The sequence below is a fragment of the Eriocheir sinensis genome, chromosome 36, assembly GCF_024679095.1.
Source record: "Eriocheir sinensis breed Jianghai 21 chromosome 36, ASM2467909v1, whole genome shotgun sequence".
NCBI classification, from domain to species: Eukaryota; Metazoa; Arthropoda; class Malacostraca; order Decapoda; family Varunidae; genus Eriocheir; species Eriocheir sinensis.
In genome coordinates, this window is record NC_066544.1 from 9212500 (window position 1) to 9235197 (window position 22698).

At 39.3% G+C, this 22698-nt stretch overlaps 1 protein-coding gene across 5 annotated transcripts in view; it reads left to right on the forward strand.

The window, feature by feature from the left end:
* The first annotated feature begins 2972 nt into the window (after positions 1 to 2972).
* Positions 2973 to 22698, forward strand: part of LOC127007750 (sodium-dependent proline transporter-like) — a 118712-nt gene continuing 98986 nt past the window's right edge. For 3 of the 5 annotated variants that reach the window (XM_050879016.1, XM_050879017.1, XM_050879014.1), the window contains exon 1: positions 16956 to 17236. In XM_050879016.1, coding sequence (XP_050734973.1) covers positions 17192 to 17236 — 45 coding nt within the window. In that variant the 5' untranslated portion in view covers positions 16956 to 17191. Of the gene's footprint in view, positions 3079 to 16955; positions 17237 to 22698 lie in introns of those variants that run through there. The other 2 variants (XM_050879012.1, XM_050879013.1) reach the window with 2 other exon arrangements.

Genomic DNA, 22698 nt, shown 5'->3' on the forward strand with positions numbered 1-22698 from the left:
GTAAGTGTGTCTATTAGAAGAAAAATAGGTTTCCCCATGATATTAAAGAATTGGCAACGTAGTGAGCGCGGCCCCCCTGCCAGACGTATGTTCAGAGCCAGCTTGGCGCCTACTCTTGGGGTAATGAGTCGATTCTGTGATGGAATAATAGATAATATAAATAATTGTAGGTTCTAGGTTAATTGAGAAGTAATGAGGTGAAAAATATGGATGAATAAGTACTGTAGGCATTGTGGATACATTGTTCAGGCTTATTATTATTATTTTTTTATCCTTTTATGTGTTAGCCAAAAGACATTGCTGATTAGACTCGGGGGGATTTTTATTGGCTGCTGTTCCTACATTCTTGTTGCCTAAAAGCCTTGGACGGAAGATAGAAGGAATGTACAGAGTTATTTATATGTAGCTGTGTGAGTGAAGGGCTGTTTTGCTGGCCCAACACGGAACTGGGATGGGAGTCATGGAGGGAGGAGGGGCGGTTTCAACCACTAATAGCTTCATAAAATACTTGGCTGAATGTTTTTTCTTCTGGTTTTAGTATGTTATATGTTTGTTGAGGTAATAGGTTCTTCTTTCTCCTTCTTCTTTTTACTTTCACTTCCTCTTTCTTCTTCTTATTATTATTACTATTATTATTATTATTATTATTATTATTATTATTATTATTATTATTATTATTATTATTATTATTATCAGTATCTTTGTTTTTATTTATTATTATCATCATATTTACCACTTTCACTTTAAACGGAAATCAGTATATGGCTTCAGGAATCTATTCACAACTTCATTTTACAGTAACAGCAGCATTAATAATGATAATAATAATAATAATAATAATAATAACAATAACAGCAACATCTAGAAATTGGTTTACATTTGGAAGTTTCAATACTCATGCTAATTATTTAATTTATCTCGTCTAAACTAATTAATGAATAATGACGATGATGAATGGGAAAACTACGTAGGAAGCAACCAAGCACACACACACACACATACACACACACACACAAATCACTACTATCTAACTACGCTAAGTATTATTCTCATATTTAGTGAGTATTTGCTATTCTCTTGTTTGTCTCGTCCTGCCTACACAGATATGATGCTCACGACTGGCATGTGTATTGGTGGGTGCATATTCACTTGGTATTATGTGTCTCTTCTTATTTATTCCCTCCTTAAGGGGCTATTACACTGGGCATATTTTCCGTGGATCTTCAGTCAAACCACGATTTCCGCTAACGTGGGTCTCAATTGTTTGTTGTTATTACTGCTGATGAAGATGATGAGTAATACCGTCGTCCTTCAGTGAAATCTACCGTAGCTTTGGAAGATCGTGGACACGTCAGAAAATCACGTAAATATGAGAACCACGCCAGCGGAAATCGTGGTTTGACTGAAGATCCACGGAAAATTTGCCCAGTGTAATAGCCCCTTTACTGTGTTTTGTTTGCTGATCTTGTGTGTAAGTATTCGTTTGGTATGTTAATGGATGGTACTGACTCACTTTATGGTATTTATTATTATTCATTGTTGCCTTTCCTCTCCCATTTTCATCACCCGCTCCTTTGAAGTATATTCGTTTTGTATAATCTGATGCTGCTTTCTCTTATTCCTTCATTATCTCTCCCTTTCTCAACTTCACTCTTCCCATTTCGTATTCCTTTCGATCCCACCCACCACCTCTTTTATTCTCTGTTATTTTCTCTCACCTCTCATTTAGTACTCTACTCTCTCATAAGATTACTTTATATTCGTTTTGTACAATCTGTTAATTGCTACTTCCTCTAATTTCTTCACTATCTCTCCCTTTCTCAACTTCACTCTTCCCATTTCGTATTCATTTCGATCCCACCCACCACCTCTGTTTTATTCTCTATATTATTTTCTCTCACCTCCTCTCCTTTACTCTCTCACAATATTACTTTATATTTGTTTTGTATAATCTGATACTGCTTTCTCTTATTCCTTCATTACCTCTCCCTTTCTTAACTTCACTCTTCCCATTTCCTATTCTTTTACCTCCCACCACCTCTATTTTACCCTCTATATTATTTTCTCTCACCTCTTTCTCACCCTCTCCCAAGATTATTTTCCCCTAACTCTCATCATATTTACTTTGTTGACCCCAGACACAAAGTATAGCTTTATATCATCATCCAATTCAATTTGCTGATCCTGTTGACTCTTTTTCCTGTTCATTCTCTCGTCAGTCTGGTAAACACGATAAGAAACTAACATTGATTGGTCTTTTTTCTGTCGGTATTTATCATTCTAGTGTGTACGTTAATTACTGTCATTTACTTATTTTTTTTTCTCTTATTTTTGTTTTATGATTAGTCTATCTTCTCTACTGCAAGAAAAATGTCGGAAACAGCAACCCACTCACACACTAACATTGATTGGTCTTTTTTTCTACTAGTATTTATTATTCTAAGGAACTGCTATAGTGTGTTACTGTCGTTTACTTATTATTTCTCTTATTTTTGTTTTATTAGTATCTTCTCTGCCTCAAGAAAAATGTCGAAAAACAACAACGCATTCACACACTGTCATTTACGTATAATTTATCTCTTGTTTTTGTTTTAAGGTTAGTCTATCTTCTCTACCACAAGAAAAATGTCGGGAAATAGCAACGCGTTCACACACCATCACCTCCTAGTTTTTCACAAATTACTACCGCTACCTCAAGGATAGATAAATTGGCTTGTTAACTTTTTTTTCTAGACAATCACACATCGCAATCACATCCTTCTCTCCTGCAGGATGCGCGCGGCTCATATCCTCCCTCAAGGACGCGGGGGCCTGTGTCCGTGACCCCACCAAAGTCGTAAAACGTAAAGGGGCTTAAAAAAAATATATTACCTGGGAAGGATGTTAAGGTCTGAAGGGTCATCAAGCTGTGGCGGCGGTGGTTGTGCAGTACGACATTTTTCCCTTGCGAGCGGCAGCGTGCGGACAGGTTAGCGAGGGCGACGGAACTCAGTCTAGTTTCAGCCTTTGTGACAATTGGAACTGTTGCTTGGACCCCTACCATAGACTAATGTAAATACCGAATGGCTTATATTTCGTGTTAGTCTGTATTCGTGATGTGTGTTCGTGAATTACCAGATTTTTGTCCTTTGTGTTGTCATTATTGTAAGTTTCATCATTATTTTGCAATGCTCACGTGGGTTGTGGAGACGTAACAGTGTGTTTGTGGCAGTGAATGAATCGATGGGAAATAAGGACAGTGCGTGAGTGTCTGTGTCTGTCTGTCTGTGTGTATACGGTGACATTTCGTGCTGGCGTGTTGGGAGTATAGGAAATCGAAATTGTGGTGGTGGTGTTGCTGTCTGACGCCGCAAAGGAGAGGAAAGAGAGGGAGGGGAAACACGGTATGGAAATCTTGTTATACTTTCCAGTGGTTTTCAATAGTTGCCTTGTAAGCTTGTTTGGCTATTATGGTTGCTCTTCGGGTTGTTTCATTGGCTTTCATGTTTTTGCTTTCTTGGTTTTGTCATGTCATCTTAACTTGTATTCTTTGGTATTGTTCTTGTTTGTCTTCACTTCTGTTCCCTTGTTTCGTTTTCTCCGATTTTTCACCATTTAAACTATTCCCAAGTTTTTTTTTCCTTGCTTTGTTATACCTATCGTTTATTGACATTTTCCTTCATCCTTTCTGTGTTTATATATACGTATTGCATTCGTTTATCATTTTGACTCCTTTTTGACTACTGTTCCGTTCTTTCCTTATATATTATTATCTCTTACCCACTGTTGTTTCTTTCCATCCATCCTTCCTTCTCTTTCACTCCTTACTACTGTTTCCTTCTTTCCATCTATCCATCCACCTCCTCTTCTACTCGATCGCTCTTACGTCCATCTTTCGTATCCACCATTCTTTCCTTCTATCCATTCGTCTCTTCAACCTCCCTCTGCGGTTTCCTTTCAGCATTTCCCTGGGCCTGGAAATTTCCCTCTCCACTCTCTCTCTCTCTCTCTCTCTCCGAGTATCTATCTATCTGCCCTTCCATCTGTGTGTTTATCCTTTCCTCCTTTCTCCGTTCCCTTTGATGTTTCCTTCACTCCTCCCTTCCCACGCCTGGAATCTCTCCCTCCCTGTCCCTTTTTCCCCTCCCGTTCCCTCCTCCCTCCCTCACGCCTTCTCCCCATCAGCTTGTCAGTCTATCCCTTCTCTCCCCCTCCCTCCTCCTTCCTTCCTCTCTTCATTCCCAATATTGCCACCTCTCCCTCCCTCCTTCCTTCCTCTCTTCATTCTCTATATTGCCACCTCTCCCTCCCTCCATCCCGTTCCCCTACTCTCTCTCCCCCTCCTCCCCGCACACAGTAGTTCCAGGCACGGAATCACCCCACTTCCTCTATCTCCCCTCCCCTCCCATTCTCCCTCCTCCCTCCTCGTCCAAGTCTTGCTTCTACGCGTGTTCGCTTTCCTCCCCTTCCTTCTTTATATATAATCCCATTCTTTACTTATCTTCCTATTTCTCATTCTCTTCTTTCTCTTCTCTTTCCCCCTTCCTTCTCACTCTCCTTTTCGTTTCACGTTTTCCTCCCATTTCTTTTCTATCCAGTAATGTCTGTTCCCCTATCCCATGTCCCATCTTTGCTCCAATTTGCACCCCTTCCCGATGCCAACATACGTTTCTCATTCCCCTCCTTTTCCCTCTCTCTATCCCCACGTCCTCCTCCCATCCCTTCCTCTCGTCTCTTCTTCTCCTCTATCCCATGTCTCCCTTTCTCTTTCTCTTTGGCTCCTCATCTTTCTATTTCTCGTGGTCCTTCCTCATGGCCTCCCTTCTAACTCATTTTTTCCCTTCCTTCTGTTCATTTTCTTCCCCTTTCTTCATTCCCTTCCGTCCCTTCCCTGTCTTTTATCTTTGTCTCGTCCCTTCCCTTTCTTCCTTCCCTCTATCTGGTGCCTTCCCTTCCATCCTTCCCTGTCCCGTGTCCTCTCCCTTCTCTCCTCCCTTTCATGTCCCCATTTCCCTTGGAGACTGGCATATAGGCCGGTGACTAGGCTAGGGCCCCACGCGGATGTCCAGGGCCCAGCAACCACCACCACCCCGCCACTTACCTTTTACAATCAGTCCGCGTGGATGGGCTTTCGAGTAGAGGATGGAAGGGCAGGGTGCGTGTTAGGGTAAGCTTTCTACGCCTCTCCAAGGATATTAGGGTAGCATACGATGTGTTTTAGGCTAATCTTCCTATGCCACGAAGGATAATAGTAGGCTAGCAAAATGTGCGTCTGTCTGTTGAACGATATTGCTGGGCTTCCAGGATGTTAGGCTAATAGTCCTCAGCCTCACAAGAGATAGTAGTCTAAAGGATGTGTCGTGACTAATCATCCTTTGCCTCTCGAAGGATGTTAAGCTTTGCAGGATGTCCTCTTGACTCCTCTTTTGCTTGTTGAATGATAATGGGGTACAAGGAAGTGTCTGGGCTAATCTTTGTTTGCTCTCGAAGGATAGTAAGCTTGCAGGATGACCCTTAGGCTGTTCTTCATTTGTTTGTTGAATGATAATGGGGTAGTACAAGGAAGTGTTTGGGCTAATCTTTCTTTGCTCTCGAAGGATAGTAAGCTTGTAGGATGTCCTCCCGGCTGTTCTGCATTTGCCTGTTGAGTGATATTACATAGGATTGAAGGATGTAACTCAGACTATTTCTTTACCTTTTCAGCAAGACAAGGTTAGCAGGATGCCCTTTCGCTATTCACTTACCTATTGAACTATATTAGGATCGTAGGATGTCTTGTGCTATTCCACTGTTACCTATCGGTGTATATTAGCTAAGTTAGGTTACAATATATAAGGAGAGGCTTTTCATTTGAATTCTCGGTATGTCGTGACGGCGAGAATGTTATGAAAACGAGGTTTGGTTATCTTTCCTTATTTGTCGAACTGAATTAAGTAATAGTAGGAGATTAGGCTTGATGGATTTTTAACTTCCCGGATGCTGTGCTGGGAAGAGATGTTTTTTCTTCTTGGTAAATTGATATCTAAAGCTAATTTTTTACCTGCCTATCGAATGAAATTAGATACGGTAGTAGGAAAGATGTTAGGGTGGGAGGGTTTTAACATTTCCCGGATGCTGTGATATATATAAGAATACTGGCAGATTATTAGTATTCTTCCCTTCCTCATCCTTGGCAATTTGAAGTGAACTAGGCTAATTTGGAGTGCAGTAGGCCATTAGGTTAGGAGGAGGTTCTGGAATTGCCCGGATGCTGGGCTGGGAGGAAAATTTGAGGTAGTTCATTTTTCCTTGTCCTTGGCAAATATACGTAGAATAGACTAGATGCAAATTTTAACGTATAATATAGAAAAGTTAAGTCCATGCATATATGTGACGTTATATTTGCATAGAGGTGAAAGAAGCATAATATCGACTTTCTAAACCATAACATATATATTAGAAGAGAATTTTATGCAAATACGTGATGAAATATTGCTATGGAGGTGAAAATAAATAATATCGGCTTCCTAAATTGTGAAGTCTATGCGTATAATGTGATGTAATTTTTGCATAGAGGTTAAAATAGGTAATAATCGGCTTTCAAAATTGTAACGTCATAGGAATCTGAAGCTCTTGCAAAAATGTGATGAAATGTTATGCAATATTGGCGTGTAGGTGAAAATAAGTAAAAATTGATGATCTAAATTATTGTATAACAAGATTATGCAAATACGTGATATAACATTTGTGTAGGGGTAGATATATAATAAGTATAATATTAGTCTGGATTGTAACATATAGTACAAGAGAAGTGAAGCTAATGCAAATGTGTGATGAAATATGCGATGTAATATTGACGTAGTAGAAGTGAAAATCCGATGATGGTGCGTCTTGGGGTGTGAATGAAGGTTGCGGTTGTATTGAGGGATAATAGATGGGATTTCTTTTCCTTGTGACAGATGAAGCTCACACTCACACTCAAATGATCACCCATCCAGCCATTCACCCGTCTATTCCGCGGAAATAACAAAAGAATAACAGTGTCACTCATGGGAGACATTTTTTTAGTCTCAAGGACGCTGAGTGCAAGGAGGAGGAGGAGGAGGGATGCGAAGGCAGAGAAGCAGGGAAGGAGACAAGACGTGGAGGAGACAAGAGATGAGGAGGGGAGGGAAGGAATGGAGGAAATGTGTAGAAGAGGAGGGAAGAAGAAAAATTATGGCGAAGGAACGAATGAAAGATAAAGATAGAGAGGAAGAGGAAAGGAAAAGAAGACAGATGCGATAAAGAAATGAAGAAAGGTAAACAAATAGATGAATAGACATAATGTGGAGGATAGCAAGACGAGATAAAAGAGGATGAAAGAAAAGACGTAGATTAGAGGAAACCGGAGAGGAAGGAATAAGAGAGATGTAGAGAAAGAAAAGCGGGAGAGGAGGGAAGGGAGGTGGGGTGGGAAGGAGAGATGCTGAGGAGGAAAGGAAGATGTGGAGGAAGAAGGAGAGGAGGGCAGAAGAGATGTGGAGGAGAGGAAGGGAGAGATGTAGAGGAGGAGAGGAGAGGAAGGAAGAGAGATGTGGAGGAGAGGAGAGAAAGGAGGGAGAGATGAAGGGAAGGGGGGATGCAGGAATCGTGGTGGTGGGCCCCTCGCGATAAAATCAATACTGGGCAACTCCTGTCCTCTCCTCCTCCTCCTCTTCTTCTTCCCTCCAGGCCCCCCGCTCGCCCACGAGGACACACACACACACACACACATTTTTTTATTTTCTTTCGCTCAAGGGTAAGAGAGTGAGTGAGTGATAGGGAAAGGTTAGTCAGTGAAGATGCAAGGGAGGGTAGGACTAGGAAGGGAGGGAGGGAGGGAAGAAGGGGGGTAGGAAGGGAGGGAGGGAAGATAAAGGGGGGATGGAGGGTGCAGAAAGAGAAGACAATAAGCAAAGTTAGTCGAGTCATGATGCTTTTTTCCTTTCCTTTTTCTCATTCTTAAGACATTCCGGGGACGTTACATGGTCACACACACACGGAACTATATATAGACCTAACCTAACCTAACCTATACTGTATTTAAAAGGGGAAAAAAAAGTAAAGGATGTCTGGATGTATGAGTACGTATATATAGAAAATACAACAATAAATAATAATAATAATAATAATAATAATAATAATAATAATAATAATAATAATAATAATAACAATAATAATAATCACTAATCAGTATTCCCATAGGTAGGTAGGTTGAGGAATATAATATGTGGCCAAGGTACTTAACAAAAATAAGGAGGTTGAATGGTCAAGGTTTTTAAATAAATGTCTTTTTTTAGTGTTTAATTACTCAGCAAAATACATATAGTTAGTTGAGCCAGACAGTCAGCCTCCAGTCAGTCAGCCAGCCAGCCAGTCATTCCATTCCTGCCACCCACATCAGCCCTGCCAGCACCTTTTTACTCCACACATTCCACTTCGCACATTCCTAGACGACCACCACCACCTTCATCACCACCACCACCACCATCTGATTCACCTCCATCACCTCCACCACCTCCCCATCACCACCAACACTACGCAGCTCACTAGCCAACACACACACACACACACGAGTAGGCTACCCACATCTCTTGCACCTTGTATATATTTATCCATTTACCTTCAAGAGCACCAACCTTATCTATTTATACACAGTGTAGGTTGTGGTGTGTGTGTATGTGTGTGTGTGTGTGTGTGTGTTGAGTCTTCGTTGTATGCATTATCTATATACAAACCTAAGTTATCCATTTTTGGTTTTCTCTCTTCATCTAGTAAGTCCATGTATATATATTATTATCAGTTTATCTTATCTGAGTGCCTTTCCCGTTCATTTATTTATTCATCTGTCTCTGCATTTGTTTTGTTTTGTTTTTTCACATGCCTAAGTTATCTGTATTTATCTTTATTGTCTATTTCCATATATATTTATTCATCTTATTTTATCGTATCTGCATTTCTGTGTAGTTACATCTTTCTATTTATGTATATCCTTCTCATACCCTGTTATTATTACATATCTGTTTATCAATCTATATCGACCAGTTAGTCTGTCTATCAATCTATCTATCTATTTGTCTATCAGTATGTCTATCCTGCGTTTCAAACACCCATTCCTTTATTAACACACTTTGCCGACTGTCCATCTCTTCTGTGCATACTAATTATATCCTCTCCTCTGCATTCTTGTTCTCCTGCCCGTCTATATATGTGAGCGTGTGCCTCTATTTTTGATCAGTCATGTCTCCTCCTCCTCCTCTTCCTCATGGGACCAACAGACAAACAAGCAAACACCCCCCAGCCAGCAACCTCACACACACACACACATACAAGCTACGTCTTAGGAATGAAAGCATAAGGTGTGTGTGTGTGTGTGTGTGTGTGTGTGAGAGAGAGAGAGAGAGAGAGAGAGAGAGAGAGAGAGAGAGAGAGAGAGAGAGACTTGTTTGGATAGAATGTTGTCTTGCAGTCACTCATGTTAAAGAGTATTGAATAACATCTAGTTTTTCTATGTCGTTATATGATATTAACCTGTTTTATGTAACTTAGATCAAGCTTATATAAGTAATGAAAATGACAAATAATCTGAATTCAACTTAGAAAAATGAAATATACGTTTGCTCTGACTTAAGATCATACAAAGTGATTTTAAGTATGATAGGAAGTGACGGCTTTAGAGAATAGTACGTGAGGGTAGCCTAATATTTATCCGTCAATAAGTGCAAAATAACAAAGTTTTATTCATTATCGAAAATAATACGAAGAGCCTATCATGGTGTTTATAGAATAATGTTATTGAGTGAATGGTGAGCTAAAAGAAAGTGACGCCGTAATAGAAGTGAGTGTAGCATAAATGTCATAGAGGAATAAGTACAATGCTAATAATATAAATCAATGTAGAAAATTAAATAAAAAGCCTAGGAGAGAAAGTGAGAAATTTAGAGAAGCGAGCTTGACCTCATGATAACCCCCAAGACAAGAACAGAATAATGAATCGGGTAAAATTAATGAATAGATAAATAAATACAAACCCTAGCTTGATCTTAAGGTATTACAAGGTGACGTCGAGGCCAAGAGGGAGTGACAGCTTAATTAGAAAGTATATACATCTTCCTGAACTCTAATTACTGAACTCTAATTACATATGACCTTGAATGATAATAAGTACAAATTGACGAAACGTGAAATTGAACGCAGAAAATAAAATGAAAGTAGCCTAGCGTGTGCTGAAGATATATAATGGGATGATGGCGAGGCTAAAAGAGAGAGTGACGGTTTAAAAGATAAATAGGACCGAATCATTTAATTGTAACGTCGAAAAACTAAGATATCAAAAAGTAGAGAAAGGGTTCGGCTTATGAGGAGATAAGAGCCTAAGGAAAGGACACAGTGACAGCTTAGGAAAACATGTGAGGATAGCATAATTTTTACCCTTAATTAAAGAAGACCATAACGAGTGAAATTAAAATGGTAACGCAAAAGAAGCCGAGCTGTATTTTAAGCTAATGAAAACTATAAGATGAGAAAATGTGATTGTAGCTTAAGGACTACTCTTCAAATAAGTGGAAAATAACAAGTGATAAAATGATAAAGCAGAAAAAAGTAAAGTATATATACCTAGCTGGATGTTAAAATATGAAGTGATGGCGAGGTTAAGAGAAAGGAAAGAAAGGAAACATTTGATAGCTTAGATATAACTTTTAAAATAATTACCAAAACCACGTAATATAAAGTTAATGACGAAAATTATAATACGAATAGCCTACGTAGCTGGCTGGATGTTGAGATAATAATAATACAAGTAGCCTACAAATCCATGTTATCCTTTTCTATATCTTCTTCCATTCCTCCTTTTTCTCTATTTCCTTGATTCTTCGTAATGCAACCTACAAACTCATATCATCACCTTCGTAAGCAAACCGCCTAAGTCATTATTTTCTGCTTTACAGGAAATAAGAAAAGAACTTATTATCTCATTTGGCTTAAGGTTTAGGCACGTCACGTAAGGGGCGTCACGTGTTAAAAAATTGATGTATGATCCTCTTCAATATCTCTTTCCATTCCTCCTTTTGCCTCTTTTCCTCATTTAAGTTAAGAGAAAGAAAACAGTTGATAATAACCTAATACAAAACAACGTAATATAAAGATAACACTGAAGAATATAATACGAATAGCCTACGTTGCTGGATGTTGAGATTATACAAAGTGATGAGATTAAGAGAAAGAAAACAGTTGATAATAACCTAATACAAAACAACGTAATATAAAGATAACACTGAAGAATATAATACGAATAGTCTACGTAGATGGTTGTCGAGATAATACGAGGTGATGGTGAGGTTAAGAGAAAGTGACAAAGACAGACAACTTAAAGGAAACAGCTGAGCGTAGCCTAATTACACAGGCACAAAAAGGCGTAACTCATCCCTAATCTATATTATATACGTTTTTGTTCCTTTCTCCGCCATGATGCAGCAAGCGTGTAACCGTTTTCACTTCGCCGAGGTCACGGGATGAAGTAGAAAGGGATAATGGAAGATAATGAAGGGAGGATAGCGTGAGTTTGTAGGCTACTAGTATTGCTAAAAATCGTGGAAATAAATATTTAGGAAAAAGGAATAAAAGTCTATATTTCATTGTTCGAGGTTATGGGAAGAGATATAAGAGGAAAATGAAAGGACTATACGAGGTTACTTTGGCTTGTAGAAAGAGAAAAAATAGGAGGAATTAAAGGTACAAGATAGAAGAGGGTAATGAAAGGAATATACGAGTAAAATGGGTTTGTAAGCTACTCGTAAATATTAAGAGTGAAGGAAAAGAAAAATGAAGATAGAAGTTTGAAGAGATAGGAAGATAATGAAAGGGAGATAAAATATGTTTGTAGGTTACTTGTATTACTAAGAATTGAAGGAAAGAAAAAAAAGAGGAATTAAAGATTGAAAAGAGAAGAGATAGAAAATGATAATGCATGTTACCAAGAATTGAAGGAAAGAAAAAGGAGGAATTACAAATAGAGGATAGAAGAATGAGAAGGGAATAATGAAGGGATTATACGAGTAACATGACATTGTGTTTGTCGGCTACTTGTATTACAAATAATCAAGAGAAATAAATAATAAAAGAGGAATTAAAGCTTATAACAATTTCATGGTGCAAGGTCACGTTATGAGACAGAAGAGGATAAGGAAGGGGAGAATACATTGGGTTTTTAGGCTTTGTGTATTACTTAGAATGAAACAATAGAAATGAAAATAAGGAGGAGGAATTACGACCTTTATTTCATGATGCTAAGAGAGAGAGAGAGAGAGAGAGAGAGAGAGAGAGAGAGAGAGAGAGAGAGAGAGAGAGAGAGAGAGAAGAGTAAAAATGCAGAAATATATTGAAGAAATTAAGAAAACCCAAGAATAAAAAGGGAAAACAACAACAACAACGACAACATAAAACGTAAATAAAGAAAAGACATACGAAAGGGTAATCAGGAGAGAGAGAGAGAGAGAGAGAGAGAGAGAGAGAGAGAGAGAGAGTTACATAGCCTCACGTTTGCCATAAAAAACGAATCACACGTTTCATAATAGCAATAATAGAAAAAAAAGTGTATCATGTCAAACACACGCACACGCACGCAATATCATCATGCCATCATCACTTTCTCCTTCACCACCATCATCATCATCATTTTCATCATCATCAGAGGGAGTTTCCATCCTTCACTATCTCCTCTTTCCTCATTTCCTTCACATTCCTTCCTCGTGTCCTTCATTTATTTTTCTCTTTGACATACCTTACCTTTTCCCTTCTCTATTCCTCTTCCCTCTTCTTTCTTCCATCTTCCGTTCATCTTCTCCTCTCATCTTTCTTTATTCTTTTCTTCTTTATCTTCCATTATTTCTTTGATCTTCATTCCATTCGTGTTCCTTTCACTTCTCTTTTATTTCTCTTTTACACCTTTCCCTTTTTTTTTCATTTCCGTCTGTTCTTCCCTCAGTTTCATCCCTTCCATCCACATCCATCCTTTTCTCCTCCATTTCCTCCTCCTCCTTTCTTTTCCTTTTCTTTCCTTCCTTACCTTTTAATATTTACCAACTGTTCTCCCGTTCTTCCCTCATCTTACATTTTATCTTTATCCCTTTCATCCACCCTTTCCTCCTCCTCCTCTTCCTCTTCTTTTCCCTATCCCATCTTCTTTACTTCCTTATATATCTCGTTTATCTCCCTTCCACCCTTCTCTGATCCATCCCTTTATCCTACCCAATCCTCTTTCGCTCTTCTTTCGTAACTCCCTTCCTCCTCCTCCTCTCCCTTTTAGACACGGTAGGAGGAGGAGGAGGAAGGCGAGGGAGAGGAAAGGGTGAAGGGTGATGGAGGAGGGGGTAGGAGGAAGGGAGAGGGAAGGAGATGGGAGGAAGGAGGAGAGAGAAGGGTGAAGGGATAGAGAGGAGAGAAGGGGGTTTGGAAGGAAATAAATGGTTGGAAAGGAGGTAAGAGAGAAGGGTGGAGGGAGGGGGGGTAAGGAGGGGATGAAGAGAATGGAGAAATAATGGGCAGACTCCTGTTGCTTCTATATTCCTATTTTCCATCAGCTCTCCTCCTCCTCCGCCTCTTCCTCTTCCTCCTCCTCCCCGCGGCGTCAGCTCAGCCATGACTGATTGAGTGAGCTTCCAATATCCTGTTTCCTTTCCTCATTCCTTTCCTTCCTTACTGTATTTCCTTTCTTTTCCTCTTTTTTTATTTTACTTCCTTCCTTCGTTGTTTTTTGTGTGTTTTTGATGACTTGCTTTTTTCCTTTTCGTTGTTGATTTCTATTTTTTTTTCATTTTCTGCCTTGCTTTCTATATTTTTACTTCTTTCTTTTATTTCCCTTCATTTCTTTCCCTTCATCTGTCATTCAGTGTCTCCGTTCATTCATTTCTTTCCTTATTCCATCTTTATTATTATCATTTCCCTTTCGTCAGTGTGTGTGTGTGTGTGTGTGTGTGTGGATATAGCACTCCTTAAACGGGAGAAAGTTACCAGTATAGATTTTTTTTTAATACTTCTGGAAATACCCGTGAGAAAGTCGAACACACACACACACACACACACACACACACACACACGTTCCTACACTTCTCAATTTTACTTTCTTTAATTTTTACACCTTCGCCATTTTCCCGCCTATCTCACGTACCAATACTATCGCAAAATTGATTTTCCCTCTTATCCAGTTACTTCATTACTGTAATTATCATCTACACCTCTTAATTAGTGTTCTTCAATTTTACTTTCGTTAATGACCAGTATGAAGGACTTTTTTGTATCATTGTTATTGTTTTCCTTTGAGTTGCATTCCTTCTATACAGTAAAACAACAATAAAAACTATCAATACTAAGTCACTAAGCTACTAAGACAATATTGTATCTCTTCGTATACTACTAATAGCCTATCCCATCTCATAGTTCTTACTCTCCCACTCCATCTAACCTCCAATTAACATCCATCCCTATACCTTCAGATGAGATTCTTTTAATTTCTCTGCACACAAAGCATAGTTACAGTTGGGAACATACGCTAGGGCTGCACGTGGCCTCAATGCTCACATCCGTCACATTGGCCCATTACTGTCATGGTTTAGCCAAGGTTGAGATGAATTATTCTTGACTTATCGCAGGTTTAGTTTTACATTGTCTGGCCTTGCTGAGTGTAGCGATATCGCTAACATAGAGTACAATGCGTTATGTTCGTGGTATTCAGATAGACGATAGAATTAAGAATGAAGTAATACGGAATGAGTGAAATGATAGGTAATTAGATATATAAAGACAGGGAGCAAGAAAGATGAATTGATAATGAATAAATTAGTAGATAAGTATACGTATGATATTAAGGAGAACAGGAAAAGCAAACTAATGATGAATGAATAAGAAGTAAAATATAAAAATAAATTAGAAAATAAAATAAAAGAATAATGAATGAACGATAAAATAAGTAGGCTAGAGTAAAATATAAAGAAAGAAGAGGATAACTAAAGTAACAATGAAGGAATAAGCAGATAAATAATAATGGGAACAGGAAAAGTAAACTAACGATGAATGAATAAGAAGCAAGTTAAATATAAAAGAAAGAAGAAAAGAAAAAGGAATAATGAATGAACGAAAAATAAGTACGCTAGAGTAAAATGAAAAAAGAGAAAAACTCAAGTAAGAATGAAAGAATAAGTAGGTAAGTGAAATATTAAGAACAGGAAAAGTAAACTACTGATGAATGAATTATAAGTGAAGTATAAAGAAAGAACAGGAAAATTGAGTAGGCTATTATTCTTGTTGCGCCATTAGAAGCAACGGTACGGCTATTTTAAAGGAAATGACACGCATTGTCTCGCAGCTTGAACATGGGAAACGGGTGAGAGAGAGAGAGAGAGAGAGAGAGAGAGAGAGAGAGAGAGAGAGAGAGAGAGAGACCTTAACCTGTCATTTTTATTTTCGTGTTATCTTTCTTTTTCTATTTTTTCTTCCATTCTTTTTTTCTTTCCATAATCGCAGTCATTTTCGATTTTGTTTCTGTATAAATTTCTTATGTTTTCTTTTATTTCGTTTTTAATTTCTCTTCCTCCTTTTCTTCTTTTTTTCTTCTACTTCTCTTCTTCGTCTTCTATTTCTTCTTCTTTTTCTTCTTCTTCTTTTTCTTCTTCTTCTTCTTCTTCCTCTTTTTCTTCTTCTACTACATAATCATCATCATCATCTTCTTTCCTTTCTTCTGAAGTTAAACACGAAATTCTTAACTAAAAAGCTTCTCAGAATATCGAGACTCAAACTTCTCAGAGCATGACATTGATGTGTGTGTGTGTGGGGGGGGGGGGGGAGGAGGGGGAAGAGGGAAAGGGGTGTGACGTAGGTGTGGTAGGGATGGGGTGGGTGTAGGAGGGAGGTGGGGGGGGGGTTGCGGAGGTGAGGTGGGACGGGGAGGGGTGGGGATGATGGTGACGTGACAATATGGCTGTGAAATGGATACAATGATGACGACAATGATGATGATAGTGATTGTGATGAATAGTGAATTATCTGTCGCCACTGTAGAGCACACGTGTTCAACTTCTTATTGTGTGTATGACGGTTTGAAAATGCAGTGAAAAATAGAAAATGTAAAATAAGTAAGATAAAGTCAGTAGTGGCGTTGAGGTTAATTAAGAGGAAGCTGTAAAATGAGAAACTTGTTTGATATGAGTATTAATTAAGTTCGCGAAGAGAAAATGAGGAATTGAATGTGTGTGTGATCGCGTTTGTTGAAGGATCATAAAAGAACAGTGAAACAAAGCGTTGAGGTTAATTAAGAGGAAGCTGTAAAATGAGAAACCTGGTTGATATGACTATTAATTAAATTCGCGAAGAGGAAATGAGCAATTGAATGTATATGTGATCGTGTTTGTTGAAAGATCATAAAAGAACAGTGACTGGCGTTGACGTATGAACAATAACAAGAAAATAGAAAGTGAAAATGCATATGAAACAAAGAAATTGAAAACTCTGGAGAAAAATAACGTTGATGTAAAAATGAAAACAATGATAGAAAAGCTGCACAATAATACTATCGAAGGAAAATACAAAACTAAGACATGAAGATCACTATTCGAAATCACAGCGGAAAATAAATGTGAAACTAGGAACTTGAGACAAAGAAAAAAACATATTAACATCGATATACAAAACGAACAATACCAATACTAAAAAAAAGTGCCAGAATATATTAAAAAAAAACAATATAAGTCCACAATACGAAATCGCAGCAGAAAATAAACATGAGACGAAGAAATTAAGTAACAAAGGAAAAATATTAACCTAGATCATATAAAAAAGTAAAAAGAAAAAAATAGATATCAAGGAAAATACAAATCTTGGAAGTCATATAAGCTCACAATACGAAATCGCAGCAACAGCAAGAATTTCACGGTCACGAATCATAATAACGCTAACGTATGTGTGTGTTTGTGTTACCATTCCAGGTTATCATAGGTGTCTTAAGTGAACTCTGGAACACACATTATACCCCTGTGGGCGTGGCTGAAGGCCCTTCCCCTTGATCCCTGACCGCCCCATCTTCATTGCATACCCCTCCACCCCCGGCGCGGCGTGCAGGATGGGGCTACTCGCGGGCTAAGTACCAAACAGTGGGCCACCCCCAGCTTCAGCGGCCACCCCCACCACCTCGCCCTCGGCCCACCTGTTGGTTCCGGCCAGCATGAAGTGGCGGAAAGCTCAACCTTTTGATCCGCCAGCACACCAGGTGAGTAACAATGCTCCTTACCTGTTTGTTTTGTTTGTTTATTTGTTTATTTACTTTTGTGTTCATTATTTTATTGTTACTTTTTTATTTTATTTTATTAGTTACTGTTCTTCTATTTACCTTTTTACCTATTTATTATTATTGTTATTAGTGTGTGTGTGTGTGTGTGTGTGTGTGGCTATGTGCGTGTTGGGTGTTAAAGAAATGGTAGTGACTCCAAAATGACGACAAAAAAGAAAAAAAAAGGAAAAATAATGGAGTTTTTTTCTACCCGAGGTTCAAATAATCATGCAATACAACAGAGTTCGCACCGTAGCCAAACTAGTAATATACATGAAGTAAAATATTAAAAGGAAATCTGTAATAACTATCGCTGGTGACGCGCAATTTCCTCTCCCACCAGTAAAGCTATTAATTAATTGAAACGCGAACATATACTTGAATTCACAAGGACTTATTACTATATTTTCATTTCAATTCAACCCAAAGCATTTTGTCAGACGGGCGGGTCGAGGGATATATTGTTGAGTGTGGCTGTTTGTTTGTTTGGGCGAGTCCCTGTTTGTATATTTGTTCGATTGCCTGGTTTTGAGTACCTCTATATGAGTGACTTTTTTGTTTGTTCGAGTGCCTGCCCATGAGTGCCTATTTGCGATTGGTTTATTTGTAAGAGCCTGCAAGTGCCTGGCGTGGCCCACCTACACACACACACACACAAACACACACATACACACACACATACACACACACACACACACACACACACACACACACACACACCTTCCCGGAGACGTTCTGGCCTTGGCGAACAGACAGACGTGGCAGAAAGGCGCCCGCACCCACCTCGCCGCCACCGCCGACTCCTCTTGTGAAATTACCTCCCCTATCCCCTCCCTCCCCTCCTCTTCATCTCTCCTATCTCCCTCTCTCCCGGTCCCTTTTAAACATTTACGGCATATTTATAGACTTCGCTCTCTCCTCGTTGACGTTTATTTCACCGTTTAGTTATCCCGTTCCTTTCACGCAATTGTTGTGCTGGGCTATTTGTTGTGGTGGCGCGCACTTTGGTGATGATGGTGATGGTGCTTTTCTGTTTTGTTTTGTTCTCTTTTTCTCTTGGTTTTTATTTTACTTGTTATTCCTTCTTTTTTATCCACTCTTCCTCCCTTTCTGTCCTCTTCCTCTTCCTCTCCCAGTTGCTTCCTCTGTCTTTCCTTCCCTTTCCTCCTCTCCAATTCACTTTGTTTCCCTTTCCTTCCATTTCTTTTCCTTTTCTTTAGTCTTTTGTTCTTGTTCTCCTTGTTCTTGTTCTCTCTCTCTCTCTCTCTCTCTCTCTCTCTCTCTCTCTCTCTCTCTCTCTCTCTCTCTCCTGGTTCTTCTTTTGCTTGCTTTGCCTTCCTCTTTATCTTATCTTCCCCTTAGTGTTTCCATTCTTTCCTCTTCCTCATTTTCCCGTCTTCTCTCTTCCCTTCGCTTCCCTCCCCTTCCCCTCCCCTCCCCTTTCTTTCATTCCCTTCCTTCTCATTTTTCTTTTCCTTCATTTTAGTCTCTTCTATTTTCTTCTCTCTCTGTTTTTGTTTCCTCTCCCATTTCTTCTTTTAGTACTTGTTTTTCCCTCTTTTATCTCTCTTTCCTTTCTATCTCTGCTTCCACTCCTCTTTCTCTCTTTTTCCGCCTGCATCACTTCTCTTCCTGTTTCCTGTTTCCTCCCCCTTCTTCTCTCTGTTTCTTCCCTTTAATACCTTCTTTTTGTTCTTGTTCTTCTTCTTCTTCTTGTTCTTTTTGTCCTATTTCATCCTGTTTTTGTATGCTCCTGTTCTTTTTCTCCTTGTTCTTCTATTTCTTGTTTTTGTTCTTTTTCTTATTCTTGTTCGTTTTCTCTCTCTCTCTGTTTCTTCCCTTTAATACCTTCTTTTTGTACTTGCTCTTCTTGTTCTTGTTCTTCTTTGTTCTATCTCATCCTGTTTTCTTCCTGTTCTGTTTCTCCTTGTTTTTCTACTTCTTGTTTTTGTTCTTTTTCTTCTTATTCTTGTCCGTTTTCCTCTCTCTCTCTCTCTCTCTCTCTCTCTCTCTCTCTCTCTCTCTCTCTCTCTCTCTCTCTCTCTCTCTCCTTGTCCCTGATACTCCAACACCACCAGCAGAACCAGAAAGGCTGTAATCGGATCTAGTTGCTTCCTACCTCCCTCCCTCCCTCTCTTCCTCCCACCTTCCTTCCTCCTCCCGGCCCTTCCTTCCTTCCTTCGTTCCTTCGCATATAAAGAAGCTCTGAGTGTCGTAATACATCTGGGTTAAGAAACTTTATACGGAAGATAGAAGGTAAGGATAAATAAAGCTAATAATAAAACGAATAATATACTTACCTATTCACTTGTCTATCATTTCTGTATTTTTTTTGTGGATAATAGAACGAGTAATAGTAAATAGGTAATGATGAAACTAAAGAAAGGAGAGGGAAGGAAAGGAAAGGAAGTGATGAGAGGAGACTGGAAGGAGAGAAAGAGAAAAGGAAGCACAGAAAGAAAGGAACATTAGATAAAGAGGAAAGCAAGACAAGTAAAAAAAAGAAAAGAAAAAAACTAATGAAGTGAATAAGTAAGTTATATATAAGTAAAGCAGGTCAACTGAGAAAACAATGGATGATAATAATAACAACAATAATGATAATAATAATAGTATGTCATGTCTGGCCGATTATTATTCTATCATTTATTTTGTTTCATTATTTAATTCGTTGATATTTTCAGTCTTGTTAAAAACTCCCACAAAAAGTGTAAAGTAGCGGAAGCCAACACCAGCGAATGTTAAAATAAAAAAAAATAAAAACACGCTGCATTGTTCTCGTTTTATCAAATTAGTAAAATCATCATCGAAACTCCTCTCCTTCTGAAATTGACCTCTCTTTTGGACACTTCTGAACTTTTTTTTATTTTATAGTGGCAGTGTTTAGCGGCTTTTTTTTTCTCATTATTACTTTTTATTTGCCCTTGAGCTTCCTTTACTGTAAAAAAAAAAAAAAACGACTTAAACTTTCTTCATTGGAATTAAAATCTTTCCGAGACCCAAAATAAATTAATCAGTGAATATAATAAAAATTAAAATCTCGTATGTAAAAAAAAAAAAGAAATCATCTCATCACCGCCATCACTCTTCGACATTACAGTTTCTTTGCATAAAAATATTTCTTGGAAGGAGAGAAAAAAAAAAAAAAGGTTAGATTATCTTCACCTAAATAAAATCGGTGAAGTCATCATCATAATTGCACTTCCACTTACAAAATAATTTCTGGGTATTAATATTATTTCTGAGAAGCGACTGGGTTAACGCGCAGAGAGAGAGAGAGAGAGAGAGAGAGAATCATGCTTTTGTGCGTGGCTGTCAGTATATGTGTCTGTCTGTCTGTCTGTGCCTTGGCGGGGTGGAATGGGTTGGAAGGTGGAAGGTGGGGTGGATGGGAGAGAGGGGGAGAGAGAACGGGCAGGAAGGAGAGGGGAAGGGGAATGGGAGAGGAGGGAGGAAGGGTAGCTAAGGGAAGGAGGGAGGGGAAGGAGAAGGTAGAGAAGGTGAGGTAGGAAGGGTCGAAGGGAGAATATGTGAGATAGGAAGGTCAGGAAGGAGAGGGTGGCTAAAGGAAGGAGGGAGGGGAAGGGGCAAGGGAGAAAAAGCAGGAGGGAGAGGGTAAAGGGAAGAAGGAAGGTGAAGGGGAACGTAGGGAGGGAGGAATGACTGGTGGGGTGGCAGGTGGGTTGGGGAAAGAAAGAAGGGGTAAGGGATGGGTAGGGTATAGGGGGGGTAGGCTAGCTTGGCACTGTCACCCACTAATATAATAGGCTACTCACCCACCCATTCACACTTTTCCCACTATTCTCATTCAGTAACTCGTGTGCTTTTTACTCCCGAAATTGACCTCTCTTTCGGCCACCTCTTTTTATTATTTTTTTTGTAGGAGCAGCGAGTAGCGGGATTTTTTTATTATCGTTTCCTTTTTTGTGCCCTTGAGCTGTCTCCTTTATTGTAAAAAAAAATAAAAATGAAAATAAAAATTACTGTCGTCTTTTTAAGTTTTTAAGTTCTCCGCAGGGCTCAACCGTACGAGGAACGACTCAAGCGACTCAATCTCTTTACATTGGAGAAAAGACGCCTACGAGGGGATATGATTAAAGTCTTCAAGTATCTAAAAAAGTTCAGTAACGTCGATTACTCCAAATTCTTTGAACTGCAAACCAACTCAAGAACTAGAAATAACGGTTTACCCATTCAGTCGAGTCGATGTAACACAGACATTGGAAGGAGTTTCTTTTCAAACCGAGTCATCCGCCACTGGAACAATCTTCCCTCAGAAGTAGTAAATGCGAATACCATCAACTCCTTCAAATATAGAAACGACCGTCATTTCGCTGCGTCGGGAGTAAACTGAATAACGAGGGGCTTCCATCTGCTCCTCAATATCGAGGTGCTTTCATCTGCTCATCAAGCCCCAAGTGGCGGTCGAGCAGATTAAATCACCCAAGCGGGCGACCTCGTAATGAGCCAATAGGCTTTCTCTTGCCTGCATTTCCATGTTTCTTCGTCATAATTTCTCGGTGTTTTCCTCCTCCTGCTTCACCTCCTCCTTTCTCTCTATTCCTCCTCTTTTGTTATTTTCTCTTTCTCTTCTTTACTTCTTATTTTTCTTTTTTCATCCTCTCAATTTTCTTATTTTCCTCTTCTTCCTAGTTCTTCTCTTCTCTTTCTTCTTGTTTTCCTCCTCTTTCACCTTCACCAGCAGTAGTGGAAGCAAAAGCAGTAGAGAGAGAGAGAGAGAGAGAGAGAGAGAGAGTAAAAGTAACGGAAGCAGTTCGTTGAGATAAAAAAGAGAATGTCATGCTTATCTTTGGCACGAGAGAGAGAGAGAGAGAGAGAGAGAGAGCAAAGGAAATTAATGAAAAGAAAGATTAGGAAAGGGAAGGGAATAGCAAAAGGGAAGAAAAGTATAAAGAAAAAAAGGAGAAGGAAAAAATAGATGTGGAAAGGAAACGAAAGAAGGAGAGAGAGAGAGAGAGAGAGAGAGAGAGAGAGAGAGAGAGAGAACCCCATCCGCCTCACACTCCCATCTCAGGCTCTCCAATAAACGGAAAGTAGATCGAGTTCTTGTAACAAAAGAGAGAGGCACTTGAGTTGCCGAGGTAGCCGGAGACGCCAGATACCTCCTCTTGAGCCCGGCCAAACACCAGCAGGAGGAGGAGGTGGAGGAGGTAGAAAAAAACAGATTACACGAGGAAGAAAAGGTGGAGAAAAAGGGAGATTGCATGAGGAGGAGGAGGAGGAGGAGGTAGATAAAACAGGGAGATTGCATGAGGAGGAAAAGGTAGAGAAACAGGGAGATTGCATGAGGAGGAGGAGGAGGAGGAGGAGGAGGTAGATAAAACAGGGAGACAGCAGTAGGAGGAGGAGGAGGAAAACAGGGAGATAGCAGTAGGAGGAGG